Source organism: Serinus canaria, chromosome 1 (genome assembly GCF_022539315.1).
Source record: "Serinus canaria isolate serCan28SL12 chromosome 1, serCan2020, whole genome shotgun sequence".
NCBI classification, from domain to species: Eukaryota; Metazoa; Chordata; class Aves; order Passeriformes; family Fringillidae; genus Serinus; species Serinus canaria.
The window spans coordinates 16,558,516-16,577,618 of NC_066313.1; the positions used below are offsets into that span (position 1 = coordinate 16,558,516).

At 42.4% G+C, this 19,103-nt stretch overlaps 3 protein-coding genes across 8 annotated transcripts; 2 read left to right on the forward strand and 1 right to left on the reverse strand.

Annotated features, from left to right (window-relative positions):
• Window positions 1–17: 17 nt before the first annotated feature.
• TXNL4B (thioredoxin like 4B) lies at window positions 18–1,867 on the reverse strand. The gene is made up of 4 exons (XM_018920177.3): window positions 1,719–1,867; window positions 1,288–1,453; window positions 815–966; window positions 18–381 (listed from the first exon to the last, which is right to left on the reverse strand). Exons 2-4 carry the CDS (start codon window positions 1,417–1,419, stop codon window positions 216–218), a joined length of 450 nt encoding a protein of 149 aa, XP_018775722.1. The 5' UTR covers window positions 1,420–1,453; window positions 1,719–1,867; the 3' UTR covers window positions 18–215.
• TRMT10C (tRNA methyltransferase 10C, mitochondrial RNase P subunit) lies at window positions 1,782–5,646 on the forward strand. Of its 6 annotated transcripts, none has more exons than XM_050970078.1 (4): window positions 1,782–1,914; window positions 2,356–2,554; window positions 3,504–3,646; window positions 3,827–5,646. In XM_050970078.1, the coding sequence occupies exon 4, from the start codon at window positions 3,865–3,867 to the stop codon at window positions 5,116–5,118; it is 1,254 nt and encodes a 417-aa protein (XP_050826035.1). In that variant the 5' UTR covers window positions 1,782–1,914; window positions 2,356–2,554; window positions 3,504–3,646; window positions 3,827–3,864; the 3' UTR covers window positions 5,119–5,646. The 6 variants fall into 6 exon arrangements, with proteins under 6 accessions (XP_050826035.1, XP_050826026.1, XP_009093693.1 ...); XM_050970072.1 differs by having other exon boundaries at window positions 1,895–1,947; XM_050970075.1 differs by lacking the exon at window positions 1,782–1,914 and adding an exon at window positions 1,915–2,031.
• Window positions 5,647–7,195: 1,549 nt separating this feature from the next.
• On the forward strand, window positions 7,196–14,782 carry PCNP (PEST proteolytic signal containing nuclear protein). The gene is made up of 5 exons (XM_050973506.1): window positions 7,196–7,293; window positions 10,704–10,924; window positions 12,841–12,915; window positions 13,392–13,447; window positions 14,385–14,782. The coding sequence occupies exons 1-5, from the start codon at window positions 7,239–7,241 to the stop codon at window positions 14,512–14,514; spliced, it is 537 nt and encodes a 178-aa protein (XP_050829463.1). The 5' UTR covers window positions 7,196–7,238; the 3' UTR covers window positions 14,515–14,782.
• Window positions 14,783–19,103: the final 4,321 nt, after the last annotated feature.

Below are 19,103 nucleotides of genomic sequence, written 5' to 3' on the forward strand. Positions count from 1 at the left end.
CAGCCACTTTTGTGAACTCTGTGCATGAACACATAGCTTTATTTATGAGAGAAGCATGAGGTGACAGAATATCTGTCTTCAGAAGGAGACCAATATGATCCTTCAGGATAAATGCTCAAACTGTCCCACAATGTCAGAGGAGGCCGAAAATGCTCAAAGGAAAAAGGGATTTACAACATTGTCCATTTGTGTAATTATTTTCTCAGGTCAGCCCATTAAATTCCTTGGTAGAGAAGGTCATATTTAGGAATGTTATTGGGATCAATGGGACTTCTCACAATGAGCTTTCCCCGCATTGCTCCGCGGTAGATCACTTCAATCAGATCTATAAAGTCTTGCTTTGTTTTGAAGCTTCCCACAAATTTGGTGTGATCTGGAGACCTAAGCACAAGACAAAGGTAGAAATGTAACATTAAAGTAGTCAGAGAAAAACCACCTAAAAATGTGAAAAGATGCCCAAATGACATAAGGAGTTCCGATCTGGTCATTCTGAAAGAATGAACTAATTTTGTAATAGCATAACCAAGTCAGGAATATGCTGTGACCTCCAAAGGTCAAACAAGTGCCATGTCACATCTAAGATTTTAATAATTTCTTACTATTTTTTGCAGAGTCAGATATATTTCACCTACTTATTGCATCAGAGCATATTTCAAATTACTCCCCTATTTACATCCTTCTGGCTTCCTACAGAATTCTCAATGCAGATGCTGGTAACATTTTGGTTTTCAAATGTTACCTTCCCCAGACATGATAACATAGAAAAAGACTGAAAATTCTTACGGACATAACAGACAATGGTAGGATGACTTACCCATAATCAACCTTCATGTGCTGTCCATTGAAGAAAAATACAGTAGATGGGATATAACTGATGTCAAAATACTGGGTGTACACTGGGACGTCATTCACATCCACCAGGTAAATGACTGCCATTTTACTTAGGTCATGAGCTGTTTTTGCAAGCTGGAAAGAGTGAGAAAGGCAGATAACAAATAGACTGAGAAACGAGGACAAGAGGGCAGCAAGCTTTATAAAGCCTGTTTCTCTTATGTGTTACCAGCTTAAGCAGGTATAGAATATCACATCTTGTCTACCTCAAGCACTTTGTTCAGCCACTACAGAAATAACATAGATGCTTACTTTTCAAACCTATTTATAATATAGTGTATTATCATTCTATATTTGTCTATATTTTTGAGTGCCTATCTTAGCAAAAGCAACATTCTCTTCTATGCACCAAATATACTTGTACAGTCAGTTAAAAAAAAAAAAAAAAAGTCTTACAATATCATCGAGCTGCAGACAAACAGCATCATTATCTCTTCCAAAACGGAGAACCAAAACCTTCTCAGCGACGCTTTTTATTGCCTGATCCACTTCCTTCTTACAGGTCAGTTTGGGCAGCAGAAAACTCATCGCGACAGATCACGGTCTCCACTAAAATCCCAGCCTTACATTTAGGGGAAAAACAACAAAACAACGCACCATCAAACAACAGCAACCTGCGGGCCAAAAAGAAGCGAAACTTCTCCGTGCTATTAATTTTTTAAAAGGAAAAAAAGTAGGGGAGGGGACAGAGGAGAGCGAGAGAGACCTCACAGATCAGCAGGCCGGGCTGACAAACCCCTCGGCCCCAGCCGACTGCCTCACCCCCCAGCCCAGCGCGGCGGCGGGGCCAGACCCTGCCCCGCACCAGGGGCGGCGGCAGCACCCACCGGCAGCCCCCTCAGTGCCCGGGGATTCCTCGGAAGTGGAATACGGGAGAGTTCGGATCACCGCCCGCAGCAGCTCCCGCCGTGGGGGCGCAGAAAGCCCGGAACGCGGCGGTGCAGCCGCGGAGCGCCGGGGACAGCCGAGGGGAGCACGGCGGCCGGGCGTGCCCGCCCCGCGCAGGCGCAGCGGCGGCGCGAGGTGAGCGGCCGTGGCGGCGCGGTTGGGGCAGCGGTGAGCGCGGGGCGCCTCGGGATCCCCCCCGGCCCTGCCCCGACCGAGCCCCGGCGGGCGGGAGCGCGGCCGGAGATCCGGCAGGTGCTTCTCCGGGGAGTGGTGTCCCGGAGGCCGCGGGCCCCGCCGCAGCTTGGGGAGCGGGCGCGCCGGTGTCCCCGGGAGGGCTGGGGGGCTCAGCGCGGGGCTGTGGGGTGTGAGGTGGCGCTCAGCGGCTCGGGTGCTCGTGGGCTGGTTTAAACGTTGTTAAACACGTGCACCGCTGCTCCCCTGCAGCCGGCCTCTTCAGTGAGTGCCAAGGGTTTGGATCTTGCCCGTGGTGCCAGGCCATGGGACAAGAAGCAATGGGCAGAAACTGAGGTACAGAAATCCCACCTGAACCTGAGGAGCAACTTCTTTACTCTGCAGGTGGCCGTGCTCTGAACAGTTTGCCCAGAGGGGTTGTGGAGTCTCCCGTACTGGAGATATTCCAGACCTATCTAGACACAGCCCTGTGCCATGTGCTCTGGGATGACCCTGTTTGAGCAGAGGAGTTGGACCAGATCCAATGTGGCCCCTTCCAACCTTACTCAGTCTGTGATTCTGAGTGGGCAGCTATGCTGGGGAAGTAAGGCAAGTTGTTCACTCTCTGAAATATCAGTGGGGAGCCTTTCTGTTATTGAGATGAGTTGCAGGGAAGTCATGCTAAAAAAGAAAAATACTTTCAGTGCTACAAATCTAGGTTCTTCAAAGAGCCTTAGATGGATTCTTGCAGTAATGATCTTAGTGTGAATGACACACTGGAAGGTAGCTTGGCTCTATCAAAAGCTGTCATCAAGTATTCTGATGATGTAAATCTGGTGCTCAATATTGACTTTATGAAGCTCCAGTAATGTAAGTTAATTGGGTAACTGATCCCTTGATTTCTCCATGCTTCTTTGATTATTACTTTTGCCAGTAGTTAAATCCTTCTATTTTACATTGAAGGATTTAACTACTGGCAAAAGTAATAAGTGTAGCACTTACAAATTTTCACAGTTAGGTTGCTTAGTTGTTCTTGTTTCTTTTATCTTAATAATGGCAGAACATGAGAGGTCGGCCACCAATTTGGCACATGCCAGGTTATTTAACATTTCTAAATAATAACACTGCTCCTTCTGTGCCTCTATCTGAGCAGGTACATATATACAAACCCAATATTAGATCTAACTTCTTGTTCTGTATATCACTTTATTTTCAGTTTGTTAGGAAAATTATGAATTTTGATTTAAAAATTAGGAATAAATTCTAGTTTTGTCCAAATCACGTTTGCTCAAGGACTGAAACTCCACTGATACTTATAGTTCAGTAGTGTGCATAGGACAGGGAAACTATTAAATTTTCTTGGGTCTGTTTTTCTTTCTGCAGACCTTTCATATTTAAATACAAGTGTAGATAAAATTAATGGGGTTGGGGGGATTTATGTCCTCAGCTTTATGTGGCTAAGCCAACTTCACAGACAATTTAGAATAAAAAAAAAGGATGGTCTTTTCTTTTACTAGTAGTTATTCTTCCATCTCTTCTTTCTGTTTTCACAGGCTATATAAATTATATAAAAATACTTCTGGTTTGCATGCAGCATTTCACTGACTTTGGTTGTGAAGGCTCATCATATGATACAGATAACTTGAAGAGATCTTGGACAGTTCCTGAACGTTGTTTGACTGCATTTTGAATTGCAGTAAGTATAGCTGGTTTAAGCTGTTTTTATTTAGGAATCAGTAAAAAAATTCATAGTAGAAGGAGGAATTACTAGCATCCTCCAAGAAGTAACCTATTGTCTGTCAGTGTTACTAAGAATAAAAATCTGCATGTGTTTTCTTTGTGATTTCTGACTAGTTTTTTTCCCCTCTTATTGGAGTTTGCAGATAAGTGTTGCAACACAGCACATGTCTAAGTATGCAGTCTGCTAATGTGCTTCTGAGAAGAATTGTAAGAAGTTCTGTCCTTCCATTTGCCACACAACATGGGATGAAAAAGGATTTGTTTCCGCTCAGTAGAACTCTGAGTTTATCACTTTGTCTGAAGCAGGACAAGTCAAGTGAACCCTCAGAAAAACTGGATTTAGATGAGTGGAAGAAGGTAATGAAATCTGGGTTGCAAGAAGAGGTCAGTGAGATGGTCTCAGAGCCTGAGGAGCTTTCCAGTTTGGCTGCTGCACGTGAGACTTTGGAGATGTGGAAGCTAGCTGGCAGAGCAGTTCCAGAAAATATTAGTGAAGAACAGCTAAAAACCTTTATGGAGTGTCCTTCTAAGTCAGCCAAAAAGAAGTATTTAAAGTATTTGCATCTCAAAGAACTTCACAAGAAAAATGACAAGAGAAAGATGGATGAGAAAAGGGAAAGGAGGCTGGAAGTACAAGATCAAGATTCAAAAACAGATGAGACCAAAAAGAGTCCGTTCGTATGTTTGTGGTCCCGCACTATGGATAAAGCATACAATTGGAGGGCTGCTCAGTCCATGATCTTTGGCCAGCCTCTAGTATTTGACATGTCTTATGAAAAAGAGATGTCTTTCCGAGAAGTCTCAAACACAGTGAGACAGATAGTAATGAGTGAAAGCAGCAATCGGAGATCTGTGGATCCATTCCACATCCACTTCTGTAACTTCAAAGAGGATAGCCTCTATCACAGGGAATTTATCAAGAACTATAGAGAGGCATGGGACAAACTGCTTATCACAGTGACAGACCAGTGCTACACAGAAATCTTTCCAAAGGATAAGCTCATCTATCTGACAGCTGATTCTCCCAAAGTAATGAAAACATTTGAACACGATAAGATCTATATTGTTGGGTCAATGGTTGACAAGAGCATAAAAAGAGGAGTCTCTTTAGCAAGGGCAAAGCGATTAGGGCTGGAGACTGCAGCCCTTCCACTGGATAAGTATTTGCTTTGGAGTACTGGTGCCAAAAATCTCACACTGGATCAAATGATGCATATTTTATTAACCTTGAAAGATACTGCTGACTGGAAGAAGGCTCTGGAATTTGTTCCGAAAAGGAAATATTGTGACTTTGTAAACAAGCCCGTAAAGGAATTGAAAAAAACATTAGACCTGATCAACACACACAAAATTGCAAAGGGACGGGAAAAAGTAGAAAAGCAATTTGCCAAAAACTACCCCAAGAGGTATAAAATAAAGCAAAAGTAGAGTGATGGGGAGGAAAATGAATTTTTTACACACGAACTCTGCCGACTTCTTGGTACACATCTGGAACTGTTCAGCTTTTAATCTCAGAACATGTTTTGTCACTTGTGTTTGAAATTAACATCATTAAGAGTTGGGTTTTTTAATCTTTAGTAGTCCAGCTGTTTAAATTTATTCACACATTATTGAAATTATGTAAGAGAAATGAGATAATCTGTTGTAAAAAAAATAACTCTCTACGAAGACTATCAGTCTGTTCAATTGAACTGTGCTTGGACAAGGGCGATTGTTACTGAATGCAAAGGTCTTCAGAGCTCACTGCTTTGGAGGCTGTCTACAGTTTTATTTTGTAAGATCACTAAGATGAAGTAGAAGAGACCTCTCCCATTACTTCCCAAATCCTCTTATGTGCAAATGAATTGACTTTGATAGCTGAACTAAATGGTTAAAACCTTGCGGGAGTTTGGGGAACTGCGCCATTTATTTTTGGATGTTCTATCTGTCACAAATAAAGTCCCTGTTTGGAAGGAATCAGGCAAATTTCTTGACTACGCTGAAAAAAAATTAATCTTACCTACTTTTGTGTAAGACTGTTATCCCAGAGTGCCTGCATTTTCAGGCCATGTAATGTAGATTTCCCAAAGTACTGGAACTTTGGGAACTGAGTTGGTAAACTGTCCTATTAGTAAATACTTAGAGGAGCAGAGAGCCTTTTAACATTTCTCACAGCTCAAAATATATTGGTGTCTCTCTGGAAGTCTGTGTTCAGGCTGCAGAGCTGCCATGGGCAGCTAAATACAGGTCTGCTGTCTGTGGGATGAGGAAGGCTTTCTTTGTGGATGATTCTTAAAGTCAGTGATGGCAGATGATGAGTTGGTGGTGATCCACTCCCTGGTGACTTCTTCCTACATGCTGTTGTAAAGTGGGGATTGGAAGGCAGAAGATTCACTACCCTGGTACTGCCCTTCACTGCCTGTTGTCAGGGGCAGGGGCCTGCAGGCATGGATCACCTCTGGCACAGGGAAAGACCTGGTTCCTTTCAGCTGTGTGTGGATGGGAAGTACACAAAGCTTCACCCTAGGGTGGTGTTCCAGGTGATGCTTGAGAGCTGCCTTCAGCTGCCTGGGAAGCCCTGAAGTGCAAGGACTGTCTGTGTGAGTGTGTGTGCCTCACTCAGGCAGACTCTCTTTCCTCAAGGAAGGAAGAGACAACAATGCTACATGCTGCTGAGTGTCATAGAACTGTGGAATGGTTTAGGCTGAAAAGGGCCTCATCTAGATCCTACCCGTGCCGTGGTCTGGGTACCATGCCGCTTCTGTCACTTGCTCTTCCTCCATACACACAGCCTCTTCTGATCTGTAAACCGGCTTGCACACTGGGGTGGTGTCACTGCTCACTTGAACTCCTGTTGCAGAATCACAGACTGGGTAGGTAGGAAAGGGCCACAGTGGTCAACTGGTCCAACCTCCCGAATCGAGAAGGGTCATCCCAGAGCACGTGGCACAGGGTTACATCTGAATGGCTCTTGAGTATCTCTAGTAAGGGGGACTCTACAGCCCCTCTGAGCAACCTGCCCAGAGCTCGGGCACTTCACACGAAAGAATTTCTTCTTCGTGTTCAGGTGGAACTTCAGTGCATCAGTTTCTGCCCGTTGCCTCTTGTCCCATTGCTTGGCACCACCGGATCCTTCTCGGCGCACCACCTCCACACACTTTAGCTATTTATACCCACCGAGGAGGCAGTGAGGCAATGATATTTGTGAATCACGGGAGGTAATCGTTAAACCACGCGCAGTGAGGAGAGCGCAGCAGCGGACGTGGTTCCTTCGCACGCCCGAGACGCGCAGGCTGAGGGTGCGATGCGGGAAATGCCGCGGGGTGACTCTCATCCCCCCGCTTCCCCCGGGGGAGGGAATGGAAGCCGTGCCCACGCGCCCGGCGGCTCCGGACGAACGTCAGATCGGCGCGCTCCCGCTGCCCGCTGCGCGTTCCCGCCGTTCCCGCCGCGCCATCCCCGCGCGCCGCAGGGGCGGGGCCGGCCTGGCCGCGAGCGAGGCCTCGCGGGGGGCGGGCCCGAGCGGCGCGCGTGCGCGGCGCGTGAGGCGGCGGAGGAGGCGGGGGAAAATGGCGGACGGCAGAGCCCAGGGGGAGAAGGCGAAGCGGCCGCAGCCCGCAGGAGGTGAACATGTAGCGCCTCTCGCCGCGGAGCTGTGGGGTGGGAACGGGCTCTGAGCTGGTCCAGCGGGGGTGGGGGGTCCAGGTGTGCCTCACCCGGCCGTGAGTTGTCCGAGCCGGGCCGTGCGGTGCCCGGCCCTGCGGGGAGAGTGGGTGGCCTGGGCCTGAGGGGACTGCGCTGGAGGAGAGGCCAGTCGCGCCTGCTGTGCTCAGCTTTACCGGCGCTTTTATAAAAATACACCAGCTTCTCCTTGTCCATGCAAATGCGCTATTTCTCACTCGTAAAAATACACGGAGTACTTACGCCGTGTTCTGAGAGAAATACGACTGTTGCTGTCTGCAAGGATGAAGACAGAGCCTTAAAGATTAATTTTCAACAATTATGGTACCTTTTTTATAAATTGGTACAGTGAATATTCTTTAATTGCTGTTTTAAGCATTTGAGGATTTTTTGCTTGGCAACAATCTGTAAGTTTGCTGTTTGGTCCTATAGTATTTATATTATGAGTAGACATTCCTCTAATTTCTGCAGAATTTGATTCCAAAATTTTATGTATGTTTCTTTTCTTCCTTCTTCCCTTAAAGTTGAGAGGACAGTGTCTTTGCAAAGATAAAGCTTTTTTTTCTTGGTGTATTTCCTTCTTTTTTTTTGTTTTAGTTGGGTTTTAATGTTTTGTTGTTGTTGTTTTCGTATATCTGTAGGAAGAGGGCACTTCTTACATCTATTGAAAAATTAAATCAGGCTTGTAAACCAATCAGGATAGCCCCAACAGTGAATGTTATTTCTCATAATCACTGACATTTGAAGAATATTGATTTTAGGTAGTTCCTTGACTCTTGGTTCTCTGTTGGGCTTTGGTGGCTTTTTGGTTTTTATTTTTTGGTGGTGGTGTATTAGTAATGCAGTAACTGGACAGCATCAGGACATCAGTAATTCATACTGTCTTGTGTGCTGTTTTGTGTGCTGAAACACGATCTGATCGAGTTGAGGTACATTGGCCCTAAGGAAGAATAGTTATTCCATAAGTATTTTTGAAAGCAATTTGCAGTTCTTAGCTTTTGAAAAGATAGTGGGGCTTATCTTAAAATTAATTTAGCTGTGACTGGTTTGTTCCCACATGCCCCAGTGGTTTTCAGGGACAACAGATCCTGAAATGCTCTGTAGCTGGCACTCTCACTCTTGTCACTTCAGCCACCTGGGCTGTGGAAGTTGTCCACTCGTGTGGCTTGTTGATTCGCATGAGTAAAATTTAGCTGTGAAGGAGGACAGCTTTTCGTGTCTGCAGTCATGGGAAGGGCACTGGCCAATCTAGTTTGGAAAAAGTGCTGGTGCTTTCTGTAGGTGAATATGACCTCCAGGAAATGATAAAGCAGCCTTGATATCTTGGAAGATATATATGGACTGGCATGGGAGAGGGTAGAGAACTGCTTAATGGCAGTTATGCCTGCATTACTGTTTCCTCCAGCAATCAAACAGCACAACAGCTCCCTCCCCACCTTCCCCAATTGTCCTGTGTCCCTTACAGCTTTCTCATCAATCAAAAATGTTTCTTTCAGCAGTCTGGTGTTCATCCTTTGGCAATCCCATAGAAATATCACTCAGAATGCAGTGCTGATAGGAACTAATTCTGAGAGAGATGCTCTTTAGGATTTGGTGAGAAAACAGATGTGGGTAGATTGTATTAGGCTTCATCTTTTGCTTAGCAGTATTTGAGAATTTGCACTTTAAAGAAGTAAGCTGTAAGAAGTAGTGTAATAACCTTCAAGCTAGCACTAGTCTAGGAGCTGGTTCCCTGGGCCCTGAATTTTGGGCTGCTATGGATTTTGTGTATTATGAAAAAGAAGACTTGGCTCTGTGGTCCCAGGCCTTTTAAGGCCAGTGAATCTTCTACCTGCCCTTGAATCTGTCTCTAGTGTGCTGAGGCTGCACTTGGAACATTGGTTGATGTGATCTTGTAGACTAAACTATAAGGATGCTCTCATAGTCTCTGCAGACTGCTGTTTGGTAAACTCTGATAAGACAGCTACCAGTACTCAAGGTCACTTGTGTAAATTTTGATTGTTTCTCTTTCCTCCTCTGTTTTTCAGTTTTATATTGATATTTTCTGGATCAAATTTCTAGCAGCATTTTTTAATACAGTGAAACTGATTAAACTTACAATTTTTTTTGTGATCTGCCATATTTCTGAAGGTGAATGATAGATCCATTTTGGTTTCAATCACTTATTGATACCTGAAGAGTGGGGTAGAAGTGGTATATTCTGCTGCTTCTGATTTGGGAAATAGCAGACAAATAAAAAAAAATATATATAGATTGAGTCCCTAGTTTTTCTCTTTCCTGATGTTGTTTGCTTCTTTTTTTTTTCTCAGAGCTACAATCTTGTTGACCCCCAGTTCAGACTTTCTCTCCCATTGCTTCATCTTACTAGTAGCTTTTTGCATTAGCAGTGCAAAGAGCTTTATCCCCTGATGGTTGGAATTTGCTGTGCATGGAAGGTGCTCTTCTCCATTTGATGTGATGAGGAACTTGTGCTAGCTCCAGTTGTTTTAAACTGCTGCTGTGAGCGCTTCCCTGTCCATTCCTTAATGTGTGTTTGTTTTTTCCCCCCTTCTGCTGCTGCAGTGGTTTGCTTATTGCAGCAGCAGGGAAGTGTCTTTCTGCTGAAGCATTTACTCTGTTCAGTGTGAGTTTTCCAAGGACACCTTTGTCTCTTGGTGTAGCTGAAGAAGCTGATTTTATAGCAGTGGAAGTGTTAACTTGAATGTTTTTTCTCTGTGGATCACTGTTCAGCTGCTATGTTTTCCATGAGTATACAAAACCAGAAAAGATGAAATCTATATATATGCTGTTTTAGTGCTGATTCCTTCCTCAAGCAGAGCTTGGCAGATTTATTACAGATGAGATGCAGACAAGCAGTGACTTGAAAGATGATTGAGACAGCCGGCCTCACTGTAGTCACTCCCATGATTTTAGAGTTGTGCCAGACAAGCCTAGAGACTGGCATGGACATGATTTTGTAGAAATTTAGTAGAATTAATTTTAACTTAGATTATCTACTCTAGATTTGGAATTGGTATTCCAATTATGAAAGCTTATCTGTGGCAACTTAAAAAGATTTAGTCATCTACATTTAATTTACTACATGAACTTTGACTTCCATACTAAATAAAGAGATGGTGCTTCAAGATTGTTTTCTTGGCTCATACAAGAAGTTCTTTACAAGTAGTGGAGTGCTTGCAGTTTCTTCTCCTCTTTGTGTTTTGCTGTCCGCTAAATATACATTGGTGGAAACTGCTGTCACTAAAAACATCTTACCTATTGCACCCAAAGTATAATGCTTTTTGAGGTTGCTGCTCCCATCAATCTGCTCAGTAAAAGTAGCTCATCTTGGTAAGTTGTTTCGACTTCACCAGGACCTGAAGAAGAGGCAGAAAAACCTGTGAAAACTAAGACTGTTTCTTCCAGTAATGGAGGAGAAAGTTCGAGTCGCAGCGCAGAGAAACGGGCAGCTAATGAAGAAGCTGAAGACTTCACCACAAAGCCTGCTCCTGCCAAAATGTCCAAGTTTGGATTTTCCATAGGCAGTCAGACAACAAAGAAGGCATCTGCAATATCCATCAAACTGGGAGCAAATGTAAGTTTACTGAGGGCTTTTAATTTTAGGAAAACTGAGGGAAAAGGGAAGTACTTTGAGGAGGCTTCCTTGCAGAGGAAACCTTGAATTCCCATGAGGGTAACTTGGGTAAAGCTTAAGCGGGCGTTGCAGGGCCACCTAGTTGTGCATGTGTAAGTACTTCAAGGTGATTAATAACAGGTCAGTAGTCTCAGGAATCGTAAGACTTGATTGAAATGAACTGTAGATCTTTGAACATGCAGAATAATTTTATAATGAGATTTGATAAGTCTGCAATAATTTCCTGAGGGAAATGAGCAGACTTGCTAAGCTGTTCAGGCTACTTTGAAATGAGTGCTGGGAGCTTCATTGCATAGGATGCTTAAAGCTAGAAGAAAGCATCTAGATGGCTTAATAGGTTGTCTTTTTTTAGCATGGGGAATTGTAGCATATTTCCATTACTTTGCCTGTTCTTTGCAAGGTCAGTGGGATTTATTTGTGTTAAATGCAAGAGATGGGGCTTTGTTACATAGGTTTCTAAGAATTCTGATCCCCTTGATTGTCCAGCACAAGGTATCCTTGTGCTTGTTCAGATGGGAATCTGGTGACTCTCTGTACTTCCAGAGTAGTCCTCCACTGCATGGCCAAGGACAAGCCAGGGGCTGCCTCTCTGTTTAATACAGTTCATTTGCATTTCCCACCTGTCACTGTGATGGATACCTTAAAAGTAGCTGTCTGCACCAAATTCAAACTGTGATCGTGAAAGGCTTGCACTGCAATGCCACATTTTAGAAACCTGCAGAGGATTAAAAGGGTGCTTTGTTATTTTGAGATGGAAGGGAGATGTGGGCTGGCAGCTTTCTAGGGTATAAATGCAGCCAGGTCAGCTCAGACTTTGGAAAAATGGACGAGGCTTCCTTCTCTGGGCCTCTGGCATGCTTCAGTTCCTCATGTCCAAAGTGGCAATAAATTTGGCTCAGGATTTCTGGTTCATTGAACTTAGTGCATGACAGACAGTGCTGAAATTTACCTGTTTCTCTTCAGTCATTTTTGCTCCCCTATTATATTCCCCATTCCTTGGGTGCAGATGCTTCAGAAATGGTGTGGTATTTATATGTTGTGCAGTATCAGTAAAGAACAGCTGTAGGCAGTTGCATAAGGGCTCTGCTGCAGTACCAGCTTCTAGGAGTGTGTATTAAAGAATTAGCAGTAAAGGCAAAATGGAGAAAGCTCTGTATATGATTGACTTTGTACTATAGTAGCAATCTGTTACTAGTTACTTGGTTTTTTCTCAGTGGTGTTGAAGTAACTCTTGGTACCACTGTTGTAGTACATGTAACAGTTGTGAGTTTGACAGCTTCCTACACTTTAAATAGAGGAATAAAAAATTGGAAATAAAATAAATACTCTTTAAAGGAACTTACATTAATCGGACTGTGTGCTAGATACTGATAGTAATTTAAAAGCATTGAATTGTTTAAAGCCAGAAAGCTGTCACATTGTTAAAATAGAAAAAAATAAACATATTCTTTTTTTTCTGACATTGATGAATAAGAATATCCCAAAAGAATAATGGAAGTAGTGACACAGTAAAATTTTGAATACCACATGTTATTCAGGATCTGTTTTAATTGTTCATGTCATGCACCAGTGGCTGAGTATCCCTGCAGTGTGCTAGAAAGTTAAGACCTGCATGTGGGGAGTTGTAATATGAGAGGGCTCAGCTTGCTGCTCAAAGTGATCACACATAAATGAGCAGTCATTTTCCTTTGTCATTAGAGAATCCTTTGTGCGCTTGATTCAGACAAAAACTTTTTCCCCGGTTGCCCATTTCAGTGAAGATCTTTTGATTTAATTTTACCAAAATACTTAAAAAGCCAAGGGTAGCTTTTTTGAGTTGGTAGACTTACGTTACTTGTGCATTTTGTCTTTTCCAGAAGCCTAAAGAGCCTGTTCCAACCCTGGCTCCAAAAACCCTTTCTGTAGCAGCAGCTTTCAACGAAGATGAAGATGTGAGTAATAAGCCAGTGATCAGCACAAAATACCATTGGTGTGGTAGGCAGAGAGAGTGGGTTATTTATGGTTCTTAACATAAATGTCAGGAATTTTCAACCTAGAAGCATCTCTTTTGGCTCTAATTTAAGAATGCACAATAGCTCTGTGTTGGTTCAAGAAATCATTAAAATGTTGATAACTTCTCCCTGAAAATAAGATGCACAACATAATTTGAATTAATACTTGTTTTCTCTAGGCTTGATTATGGGGAGTCCAAGGAAACTTGTGCTTCTGATTTGCTAAATATTTTGTTGTCATGTTCAACTTCTTTCATGGAGTTGAACAAAGGAATTTGTATTTTGTTCTGTAACTATGTAGGAGCTCCATTGTGTCCAAAGTCCCTTTGCTGTCCTGTAGGGCTGTAGCACAGCCTTTATCTTTGAAGTGTGCAAGGCGGGCACCCAGCCCGCTCTGACCTCCTTTGTCCCCGCAGAGCGAACCAGAGGAGATGCCCCCCGAAGCCAAGATGCGCATGAAGAACATTGGAAGGTAGGGCAGCTTGGAACTGGGCTTTGGGCAAGGGCGAGGGTGTGGAACACCTGCCCAGCTCAGGGCAGATCTTGAGGATGATTTGAGAATACAAGCAGGTAGAATAGGTTAAAGAAGCATTTCTCCAGAAATAAGATTTTCAAATTTTAGCGTGTCTTCTACAGGCTAAAAGCACTACATTTGCATTTGAACTTTGAATCTTATTTATGTTTTTTGAGGAAGTGATTGAGTTCGTGTTAAATAGAAGGTTTTTTTTTTTTTTTTTTTTTTTCAGTGTAAGAGGGAGGAAGTCCTGCTTGTCTCTATTTTGTATTTTTCTGGTTCTCCCTTTTATAAATTGCCTTGAAATCGGTAGTCTGGTCACATTTTTAAACTCATGTGCAAGGGGAAGATAAGAATCATCTCTCAGAAAGACAAAGAATTTCTTCTTTGCTTAATAATAAATCATGTAATTCTTCTGCTTGCCACAGATTTGAGATGGTAAGGGACCAGTCCTAAAATAAGTAGGGACCTTTTCAGGGGAGACCTCAATTAAATTAGGGATGAATTTTGAGAATTTGTATTTCAGAGGTGTTTATCACAATAGACTGCTTTTAAAGTCAGTCACTGTGAAAGTTCTCTAGTTTGGTGGTTTTTCTTTTTTCTCCACTAACAAATTTAGATCCTCAGTTTCTTAATCTTTGTAGCTGGCAGCAGTTACTTGCCACCGCCACATCCTCTCCTGCCCCATCTCATCGCTGTATTTTGACATATTGGGTACGGATCAGTTCTGTGGCCAGCTTACAGTTGCTAATAGTGAGGGCTTCTGATGTGACAGAAGGAAATTTGTGTGGTAGCAGGGCAGACTGGGCTTGAAATTGGCATTTTCATTGTCACATGGCGCAGTCTACTATAGTTGAGCTGGCTTTCTCAACTGCTCTTGTTTTATGTTTCACAGGGATACACCAACCTCAGCAGGACCAAATTCATTCAACAAAGGAAAGCATGGATTTTCTGACAACCAGAAGCTATGGGAACGAAATATAAAATCTCATCTTGGAAATGTCCATGACCAAGAAAATAACTAAATGATGTGGATTACAAGTTGGGTGTTTTGGGGGGAGGGGAGGGTGTAACATTAAAGGAACAGTTTCCTTTTTTAAGAATGGTATGAGACTATCTTTGGAGCCACTTTTTTAAGACTTTGAGTGGTACACTAATAAATGAGTTTGAAATTAGAGGTAATTTATGTTTTGTATACAGATTTCAAGGCATTTGCTAATTTTGTAGTTCATGTGATTAGTTCCAAAAGGTTACAGATAATAAAGAAATTGGAGTGGTACCTTTTTAAGATAATTTTTTTTGTCAGTGATTAAATAAGGTGGATGAAAAAGGTTACTGTCTCTTTAATCAGGTTAAAATTGAATGCTCTTGCATTCTCACTTCTGGCTCCCTCTTCATAACAGGAGAAACAGTTGACTCCTATGAATTCTGCTAAAGAGAGTGAGCATTGTCTTGTACTAGAAGTGTTACTGGACTATTACTTTGAATATAATCTTAAACAGGAAATAGTAAGAACTTGGATTTTTTTTTTCTCCCTGCAGTCATCTTTTGTTAAGTCTCTGCAAACTAGGAATTATGTTGCTCTGAGTGGCTCTGGTAACTTAGCTCTGATTTTGTTTAAAACTTCATGTAGGGTGTGTAACCTTCAGTGGCCTGTTCTGTCCTAAGGAAATGGGCCTTGTCTGTATATTAGATACAGTCTGTAAAGAATATTCATTACAAAGGTAAATCAGTATTTTCAGTGTGCTCCTTTTAAATCATTAGCCTTGAGTAGTGCTTGTTAGCATTTCCTTGTGGTACACAAAAGCCACCACCAAAAATACAAGCTAATGTACATTCAAAGCTTCACCTTTGATTGAAATATTTTTCTTTACTATGCCTAGAAGGAATAAAAGCCACACCAAAAATGAGTAACTCACTGCTTAAGTATGAAAAATCTAAGATGCACTTTCCCTGTCTTGCCATTTAAGACAAAATGCCTTGATGCCTATGACCTCAGTGGACACTATCAGGTCACAGAATGCTGCATCTGCAGTCCTGATGTTCCTAACAAGTATCAGCTTCAGAAATAAAACTTGACCTTTTCCTGCCTGTCTTCCTTTTGCAGTGATGTTCAGCAGTGACATGAATCTGGTCAGTTTATTTCTTAGCTTCCATACTGCAGGACAGTGCTGAAGGATTTCAGTGATGACCGTCAAAATTTCAGTCTAATCTAGATTGTGTATTTGTAAAAACATTTTATTAACAGTACTTGTTAAATAGAACATTATCAACAGCAATACCACCACCTGCCCCAACAGCACCACCTCCCATACCCCAAATAAGCATAAGGTTCTTTTTAAACTGAGATACCTGATAGTGTCAACACTAAATTTCAGCTGAGAAATGGTTGTAGCATTCAATACATGCTTTCATCCTGCCTCTAAAACTGTCTTCTTGCTAAAGTTGAACTTGCAAGTGTAGAAAGGAAAGTGCATCTTGAAATGTATTTTTTTATTATTATTATTTTAGGAAAGCTCTGACCACTTAGACTCTTGAGTTTGTAAGTTCTAAAAATATTTTTTTGTATTTTTGTATTGTATGTGTAATCTTTTTTCTTTTGAAGTCTGATGCAGTTGAATACCTGTAACTGTTTTCTTTTAAAAGCCTTGTTATAAACTTAACATAAAAATGTATACATTATTTTTCTTCCATAGCAGAAATACTTGGTTTTTTGAAACACACTTTCAAAACTGATTTTCAGGACTTCCAAAACCAATTTGGGCATTACTGGAACTAGGCAAGACAAACTTTTCACTTTTTTTCATCACATGTGGTTATGTTTGTCTAAATAAATCCCTTTAAGATAGTGGTAATCCATAGTGAATAGCCATTTTCTTGTGCTCCTCAGTAGCTGGTTCATACTCTATCAATCACTTGTATAGGAACAAAGCAAAACAGAACTTCAAATAAGAATGACTCAGAGATCTGTTCCTTGTTTTAATTAACCTACCACTACTTTCTTTCACATCTTTGTCTGAAGTAGATGTTCATACCCAGAATCTCCTTCTACTGAAGAATCATTTAGGAAATTGCTAGGCAGAAGAGCAGATATGCTATGAAATACCTCCCATGCCACTGAGAGAGCAAAATTTACCATTTATCTTCTTACTTCCATGGTCAATAAATAATCCTAGACCTTTTTAGAGACTGCAGAAACTTCTGTATCTCAGCTGAAGGTGAGCAGTGATCCTGCCTCACCCAGTGCAAGTGTTCTCTTCCTTCTCTGGGCTTTATGGGAGCAAATCCATCAGGATGGCCTCAGTCTCCTCAGGGCTGGGTGCCAAACAAGCTGGATTTTGTCTGCTAGTGTTTAATGTCTGACACTTGCAAGAACAAACTGACTGATCTGAACAAAATCATCAAGGTAAATGTTAGCTGGGATTAACTTGAAGCTGTAGGCTCTTGTTAGGGTCGTCATGTTTTTTGCATGCAGAGTCTTTTTTGTTTGTTTTTCTTGTGATTTTTTTTTTCTTTTTGGTTAGTTGACTTGGCTTTTTTTTCTAAGGATGTTCAAGAATCCTGAAACTCATGATAAATTATCTGATTTAGCTGAAGTGCTTCCAGGAGGTTTGCTGAGACCTTGAACTGCTTAGTACAGCACTCTGTGTGTGCCTGTCAGTGGTTGAAATGCCAGCTTGTGTGGTTTTGTGCCATGGGGCTCATGCTTGCTTAGCAGGAATTGGCACCTGAGCAGCCTGCAGAACACTGATGACATCAGGTGAAGGTGTGAGCAGTTACCCAGTAACCTTCTCTGTGCTGCCCTGCAGCTGGGCTGTTCTGAGCCTGATGGCTTGCAAAGGGATCCAAACTCATCTATTGTATTAAAATAATAAAAAAGCTCAACAATCTCCCCCCCCCCCCAAAAAAAAAGCCAAACAAAAACCAAAAGGCAAGAAAAGTCCCCATCCCAAAAATCCAAACCAAACAGCCCCACCAAACTGCAGTGAACTGCTGATGGCCGTGTTTCAGGCGGTGCTGGGTGTGGCCCCTTACCTAATTTCATTCATTTAAATCTTCTCAGAATGATGATTTTAGCAGCAGGAAGGAGTCCACAGCCTGTTTCTAAGGTAACTGAGGGGTGCCAGTTCCCAGCATGCCCTATCCGAGATGACCCAATCCTGGTATTCATTGAGCTTTGGCAAAACCAGCTGTGGTCCTCCTGGGAGCACCAAGGCAGCAGCCACAGCTGCCATCAGGCCTGGTGAGCTTCATCTCCATGGCTGCCAGGTTTGTAGAGCACCCCTTTGTCAGAACTCACAGGACTCTGCTGAGCTCCCTGTGCTACCAGTGGCTTTACCAAAGTTGGCTTTCCAAAGAGACTTGGGAGGAACCAAGTCAGCTTTTGAGAAAATGGCAAATTCTGTTTCCTGAAGAGACAAACAGGTTTTAAACTATTGGAATTCCCTGGTGTCACTAGAACTCTGAATAGGTTGCTGTAAGATAAGAGAAATCTGTTTGAAGAAGCTACAGGGTTTCAAGAAGGCTTTTTGTCTATTTGGTAGCCTTAAAGGGTGTTCTGCAAAGAGGTTTGGTTTTTTTGAATTCCTTATATAACTGCAGGTTGAGGAATGCTGAGTAGTTCTGCTCTTAAGCTACAAAAGGGAAGGTCATGTTCTAAACTCACCAGAATTTGTTGTCTAGTGTCTCTGTCATGACTCACTAGAACACCATAAATATTGGATAATTAAATTTGCTATTTTACTTTATCCTATTAACACATCTCTTATTTCTTCTGGTTTCATTAACAAAAAGATCTACTTTTGTCTAATTTTGAAATACTGGCATCTTAGCCTCTTATATAGTGCTTGCTTAGGAAAGCTGCTCATGTCTAATAATGTGGAGCCATTTCTTGGGGGTAGGTGCATAGTTATCCATGGAATTAAAAGCAGGGAACATCAGCTGTTACATTTTAACTCTGGACACAGCACATTCCATTTGTGTTTGCAAACATGCATTTCTGCATGTTGGGATCCCAAGATTTACTGCCCAAACCTCTGCAGCTTTGTGAGGTCTGCGCACTCCAAAGCCAGCTGCCCCTCAGGCTGGGTGAGGAGGAGGCAGGAGTGGCTGGTAATCAGAGTACGGACTTCCCGATGCATGGAACATGGTCTGGAAAGCCTCTGCTTGGCGTGTGGCTCAGTTCTTAAATTGGTTTCTTGGGATTGGATTTCTTGATGAGATGGATATGCAGAAAGTCTCTGTGGTTCTATAGCAAAAGCTCCACTGAAACTTGAAGTCATGAGCCCATATTGATGTTTTTCTGGGAGCTATGAAACTAAAGTTAATGCAAGTTATAATAAAAATGTAATTATCTCTCCTTTTCTGCCCCAGCATCCCCTAATTTGTAAAGATGGTAGTTGCATATAAGGTGTTGGCTGATGTTACAGAATCACAGCAGTGCTTTGGTGACAGAAGTGTCCCCACTCACAGCAGCTGCCATCTCTACAGCTGCAGGCACTGAACAGCTCACTGTAAAACAAGGGCCTAAAGGGGTTCTTTAGTTCTGTTACGCAGGTGCTTGTGTAACAATCCTGTTCACATGTGAAATGTAAAGACATGACAAGAAGAGCTT

Excerpts from the sequence above, each read along its gene's own strand:
- TXNL4B (XM_018920177.3), bottom strand. The coding sequence starts at position 1,419 with ATGAGTTTTCTGCTGCCCAAACTGACCTGTAAGAAGGAAGTGGATCAG. Across the intron at positions 967-1,287 it reads GTCTGCAGCTCGATGATATT|CTTGCAAAAACAGCTCATGA; the intron begins GTAAGACTTTTT and ends CACTCTTTCCAG. Across the intron at positions 382-814 it reads CACATGAAGGTTGATTATGG|GTCTCCAGATCACACCAAAT; the intron begins GTAAGTCATCCT and ends TCTTGTGCTTAG.
- TRMT10C (XM_050970078.1), top strand. The coding sequence starts at position 3,865 with ATGCAGTCTGCTAATGTGCTTCTGAGAAGAATTGTAAGAAGTTCTGTC.
- PCNP (XM_050973506.1), top strand. The coding sequence starts at position 7,239 with ATGGCGGACGGCAGAGCCCAGGGGGAGAAGGCGAAGCGGCCGCAGCCC. Across the intron at positions 7,294-10,703 it reads GCGGCCGCAGCCCGCAGGAG|GACCTGAAGAAGAGGCAGAA; the intron begins GTGAACATGTAG and ends CGACTTCACCAG. Across the intron at positions 12,916-13,391 it reads CTTTCAACGAAGATGAAGAT|AGCGAACCAGAGGAGATGCC; the intron begins GTGAGTAATAAG and ends TTGTCCCCGCAG.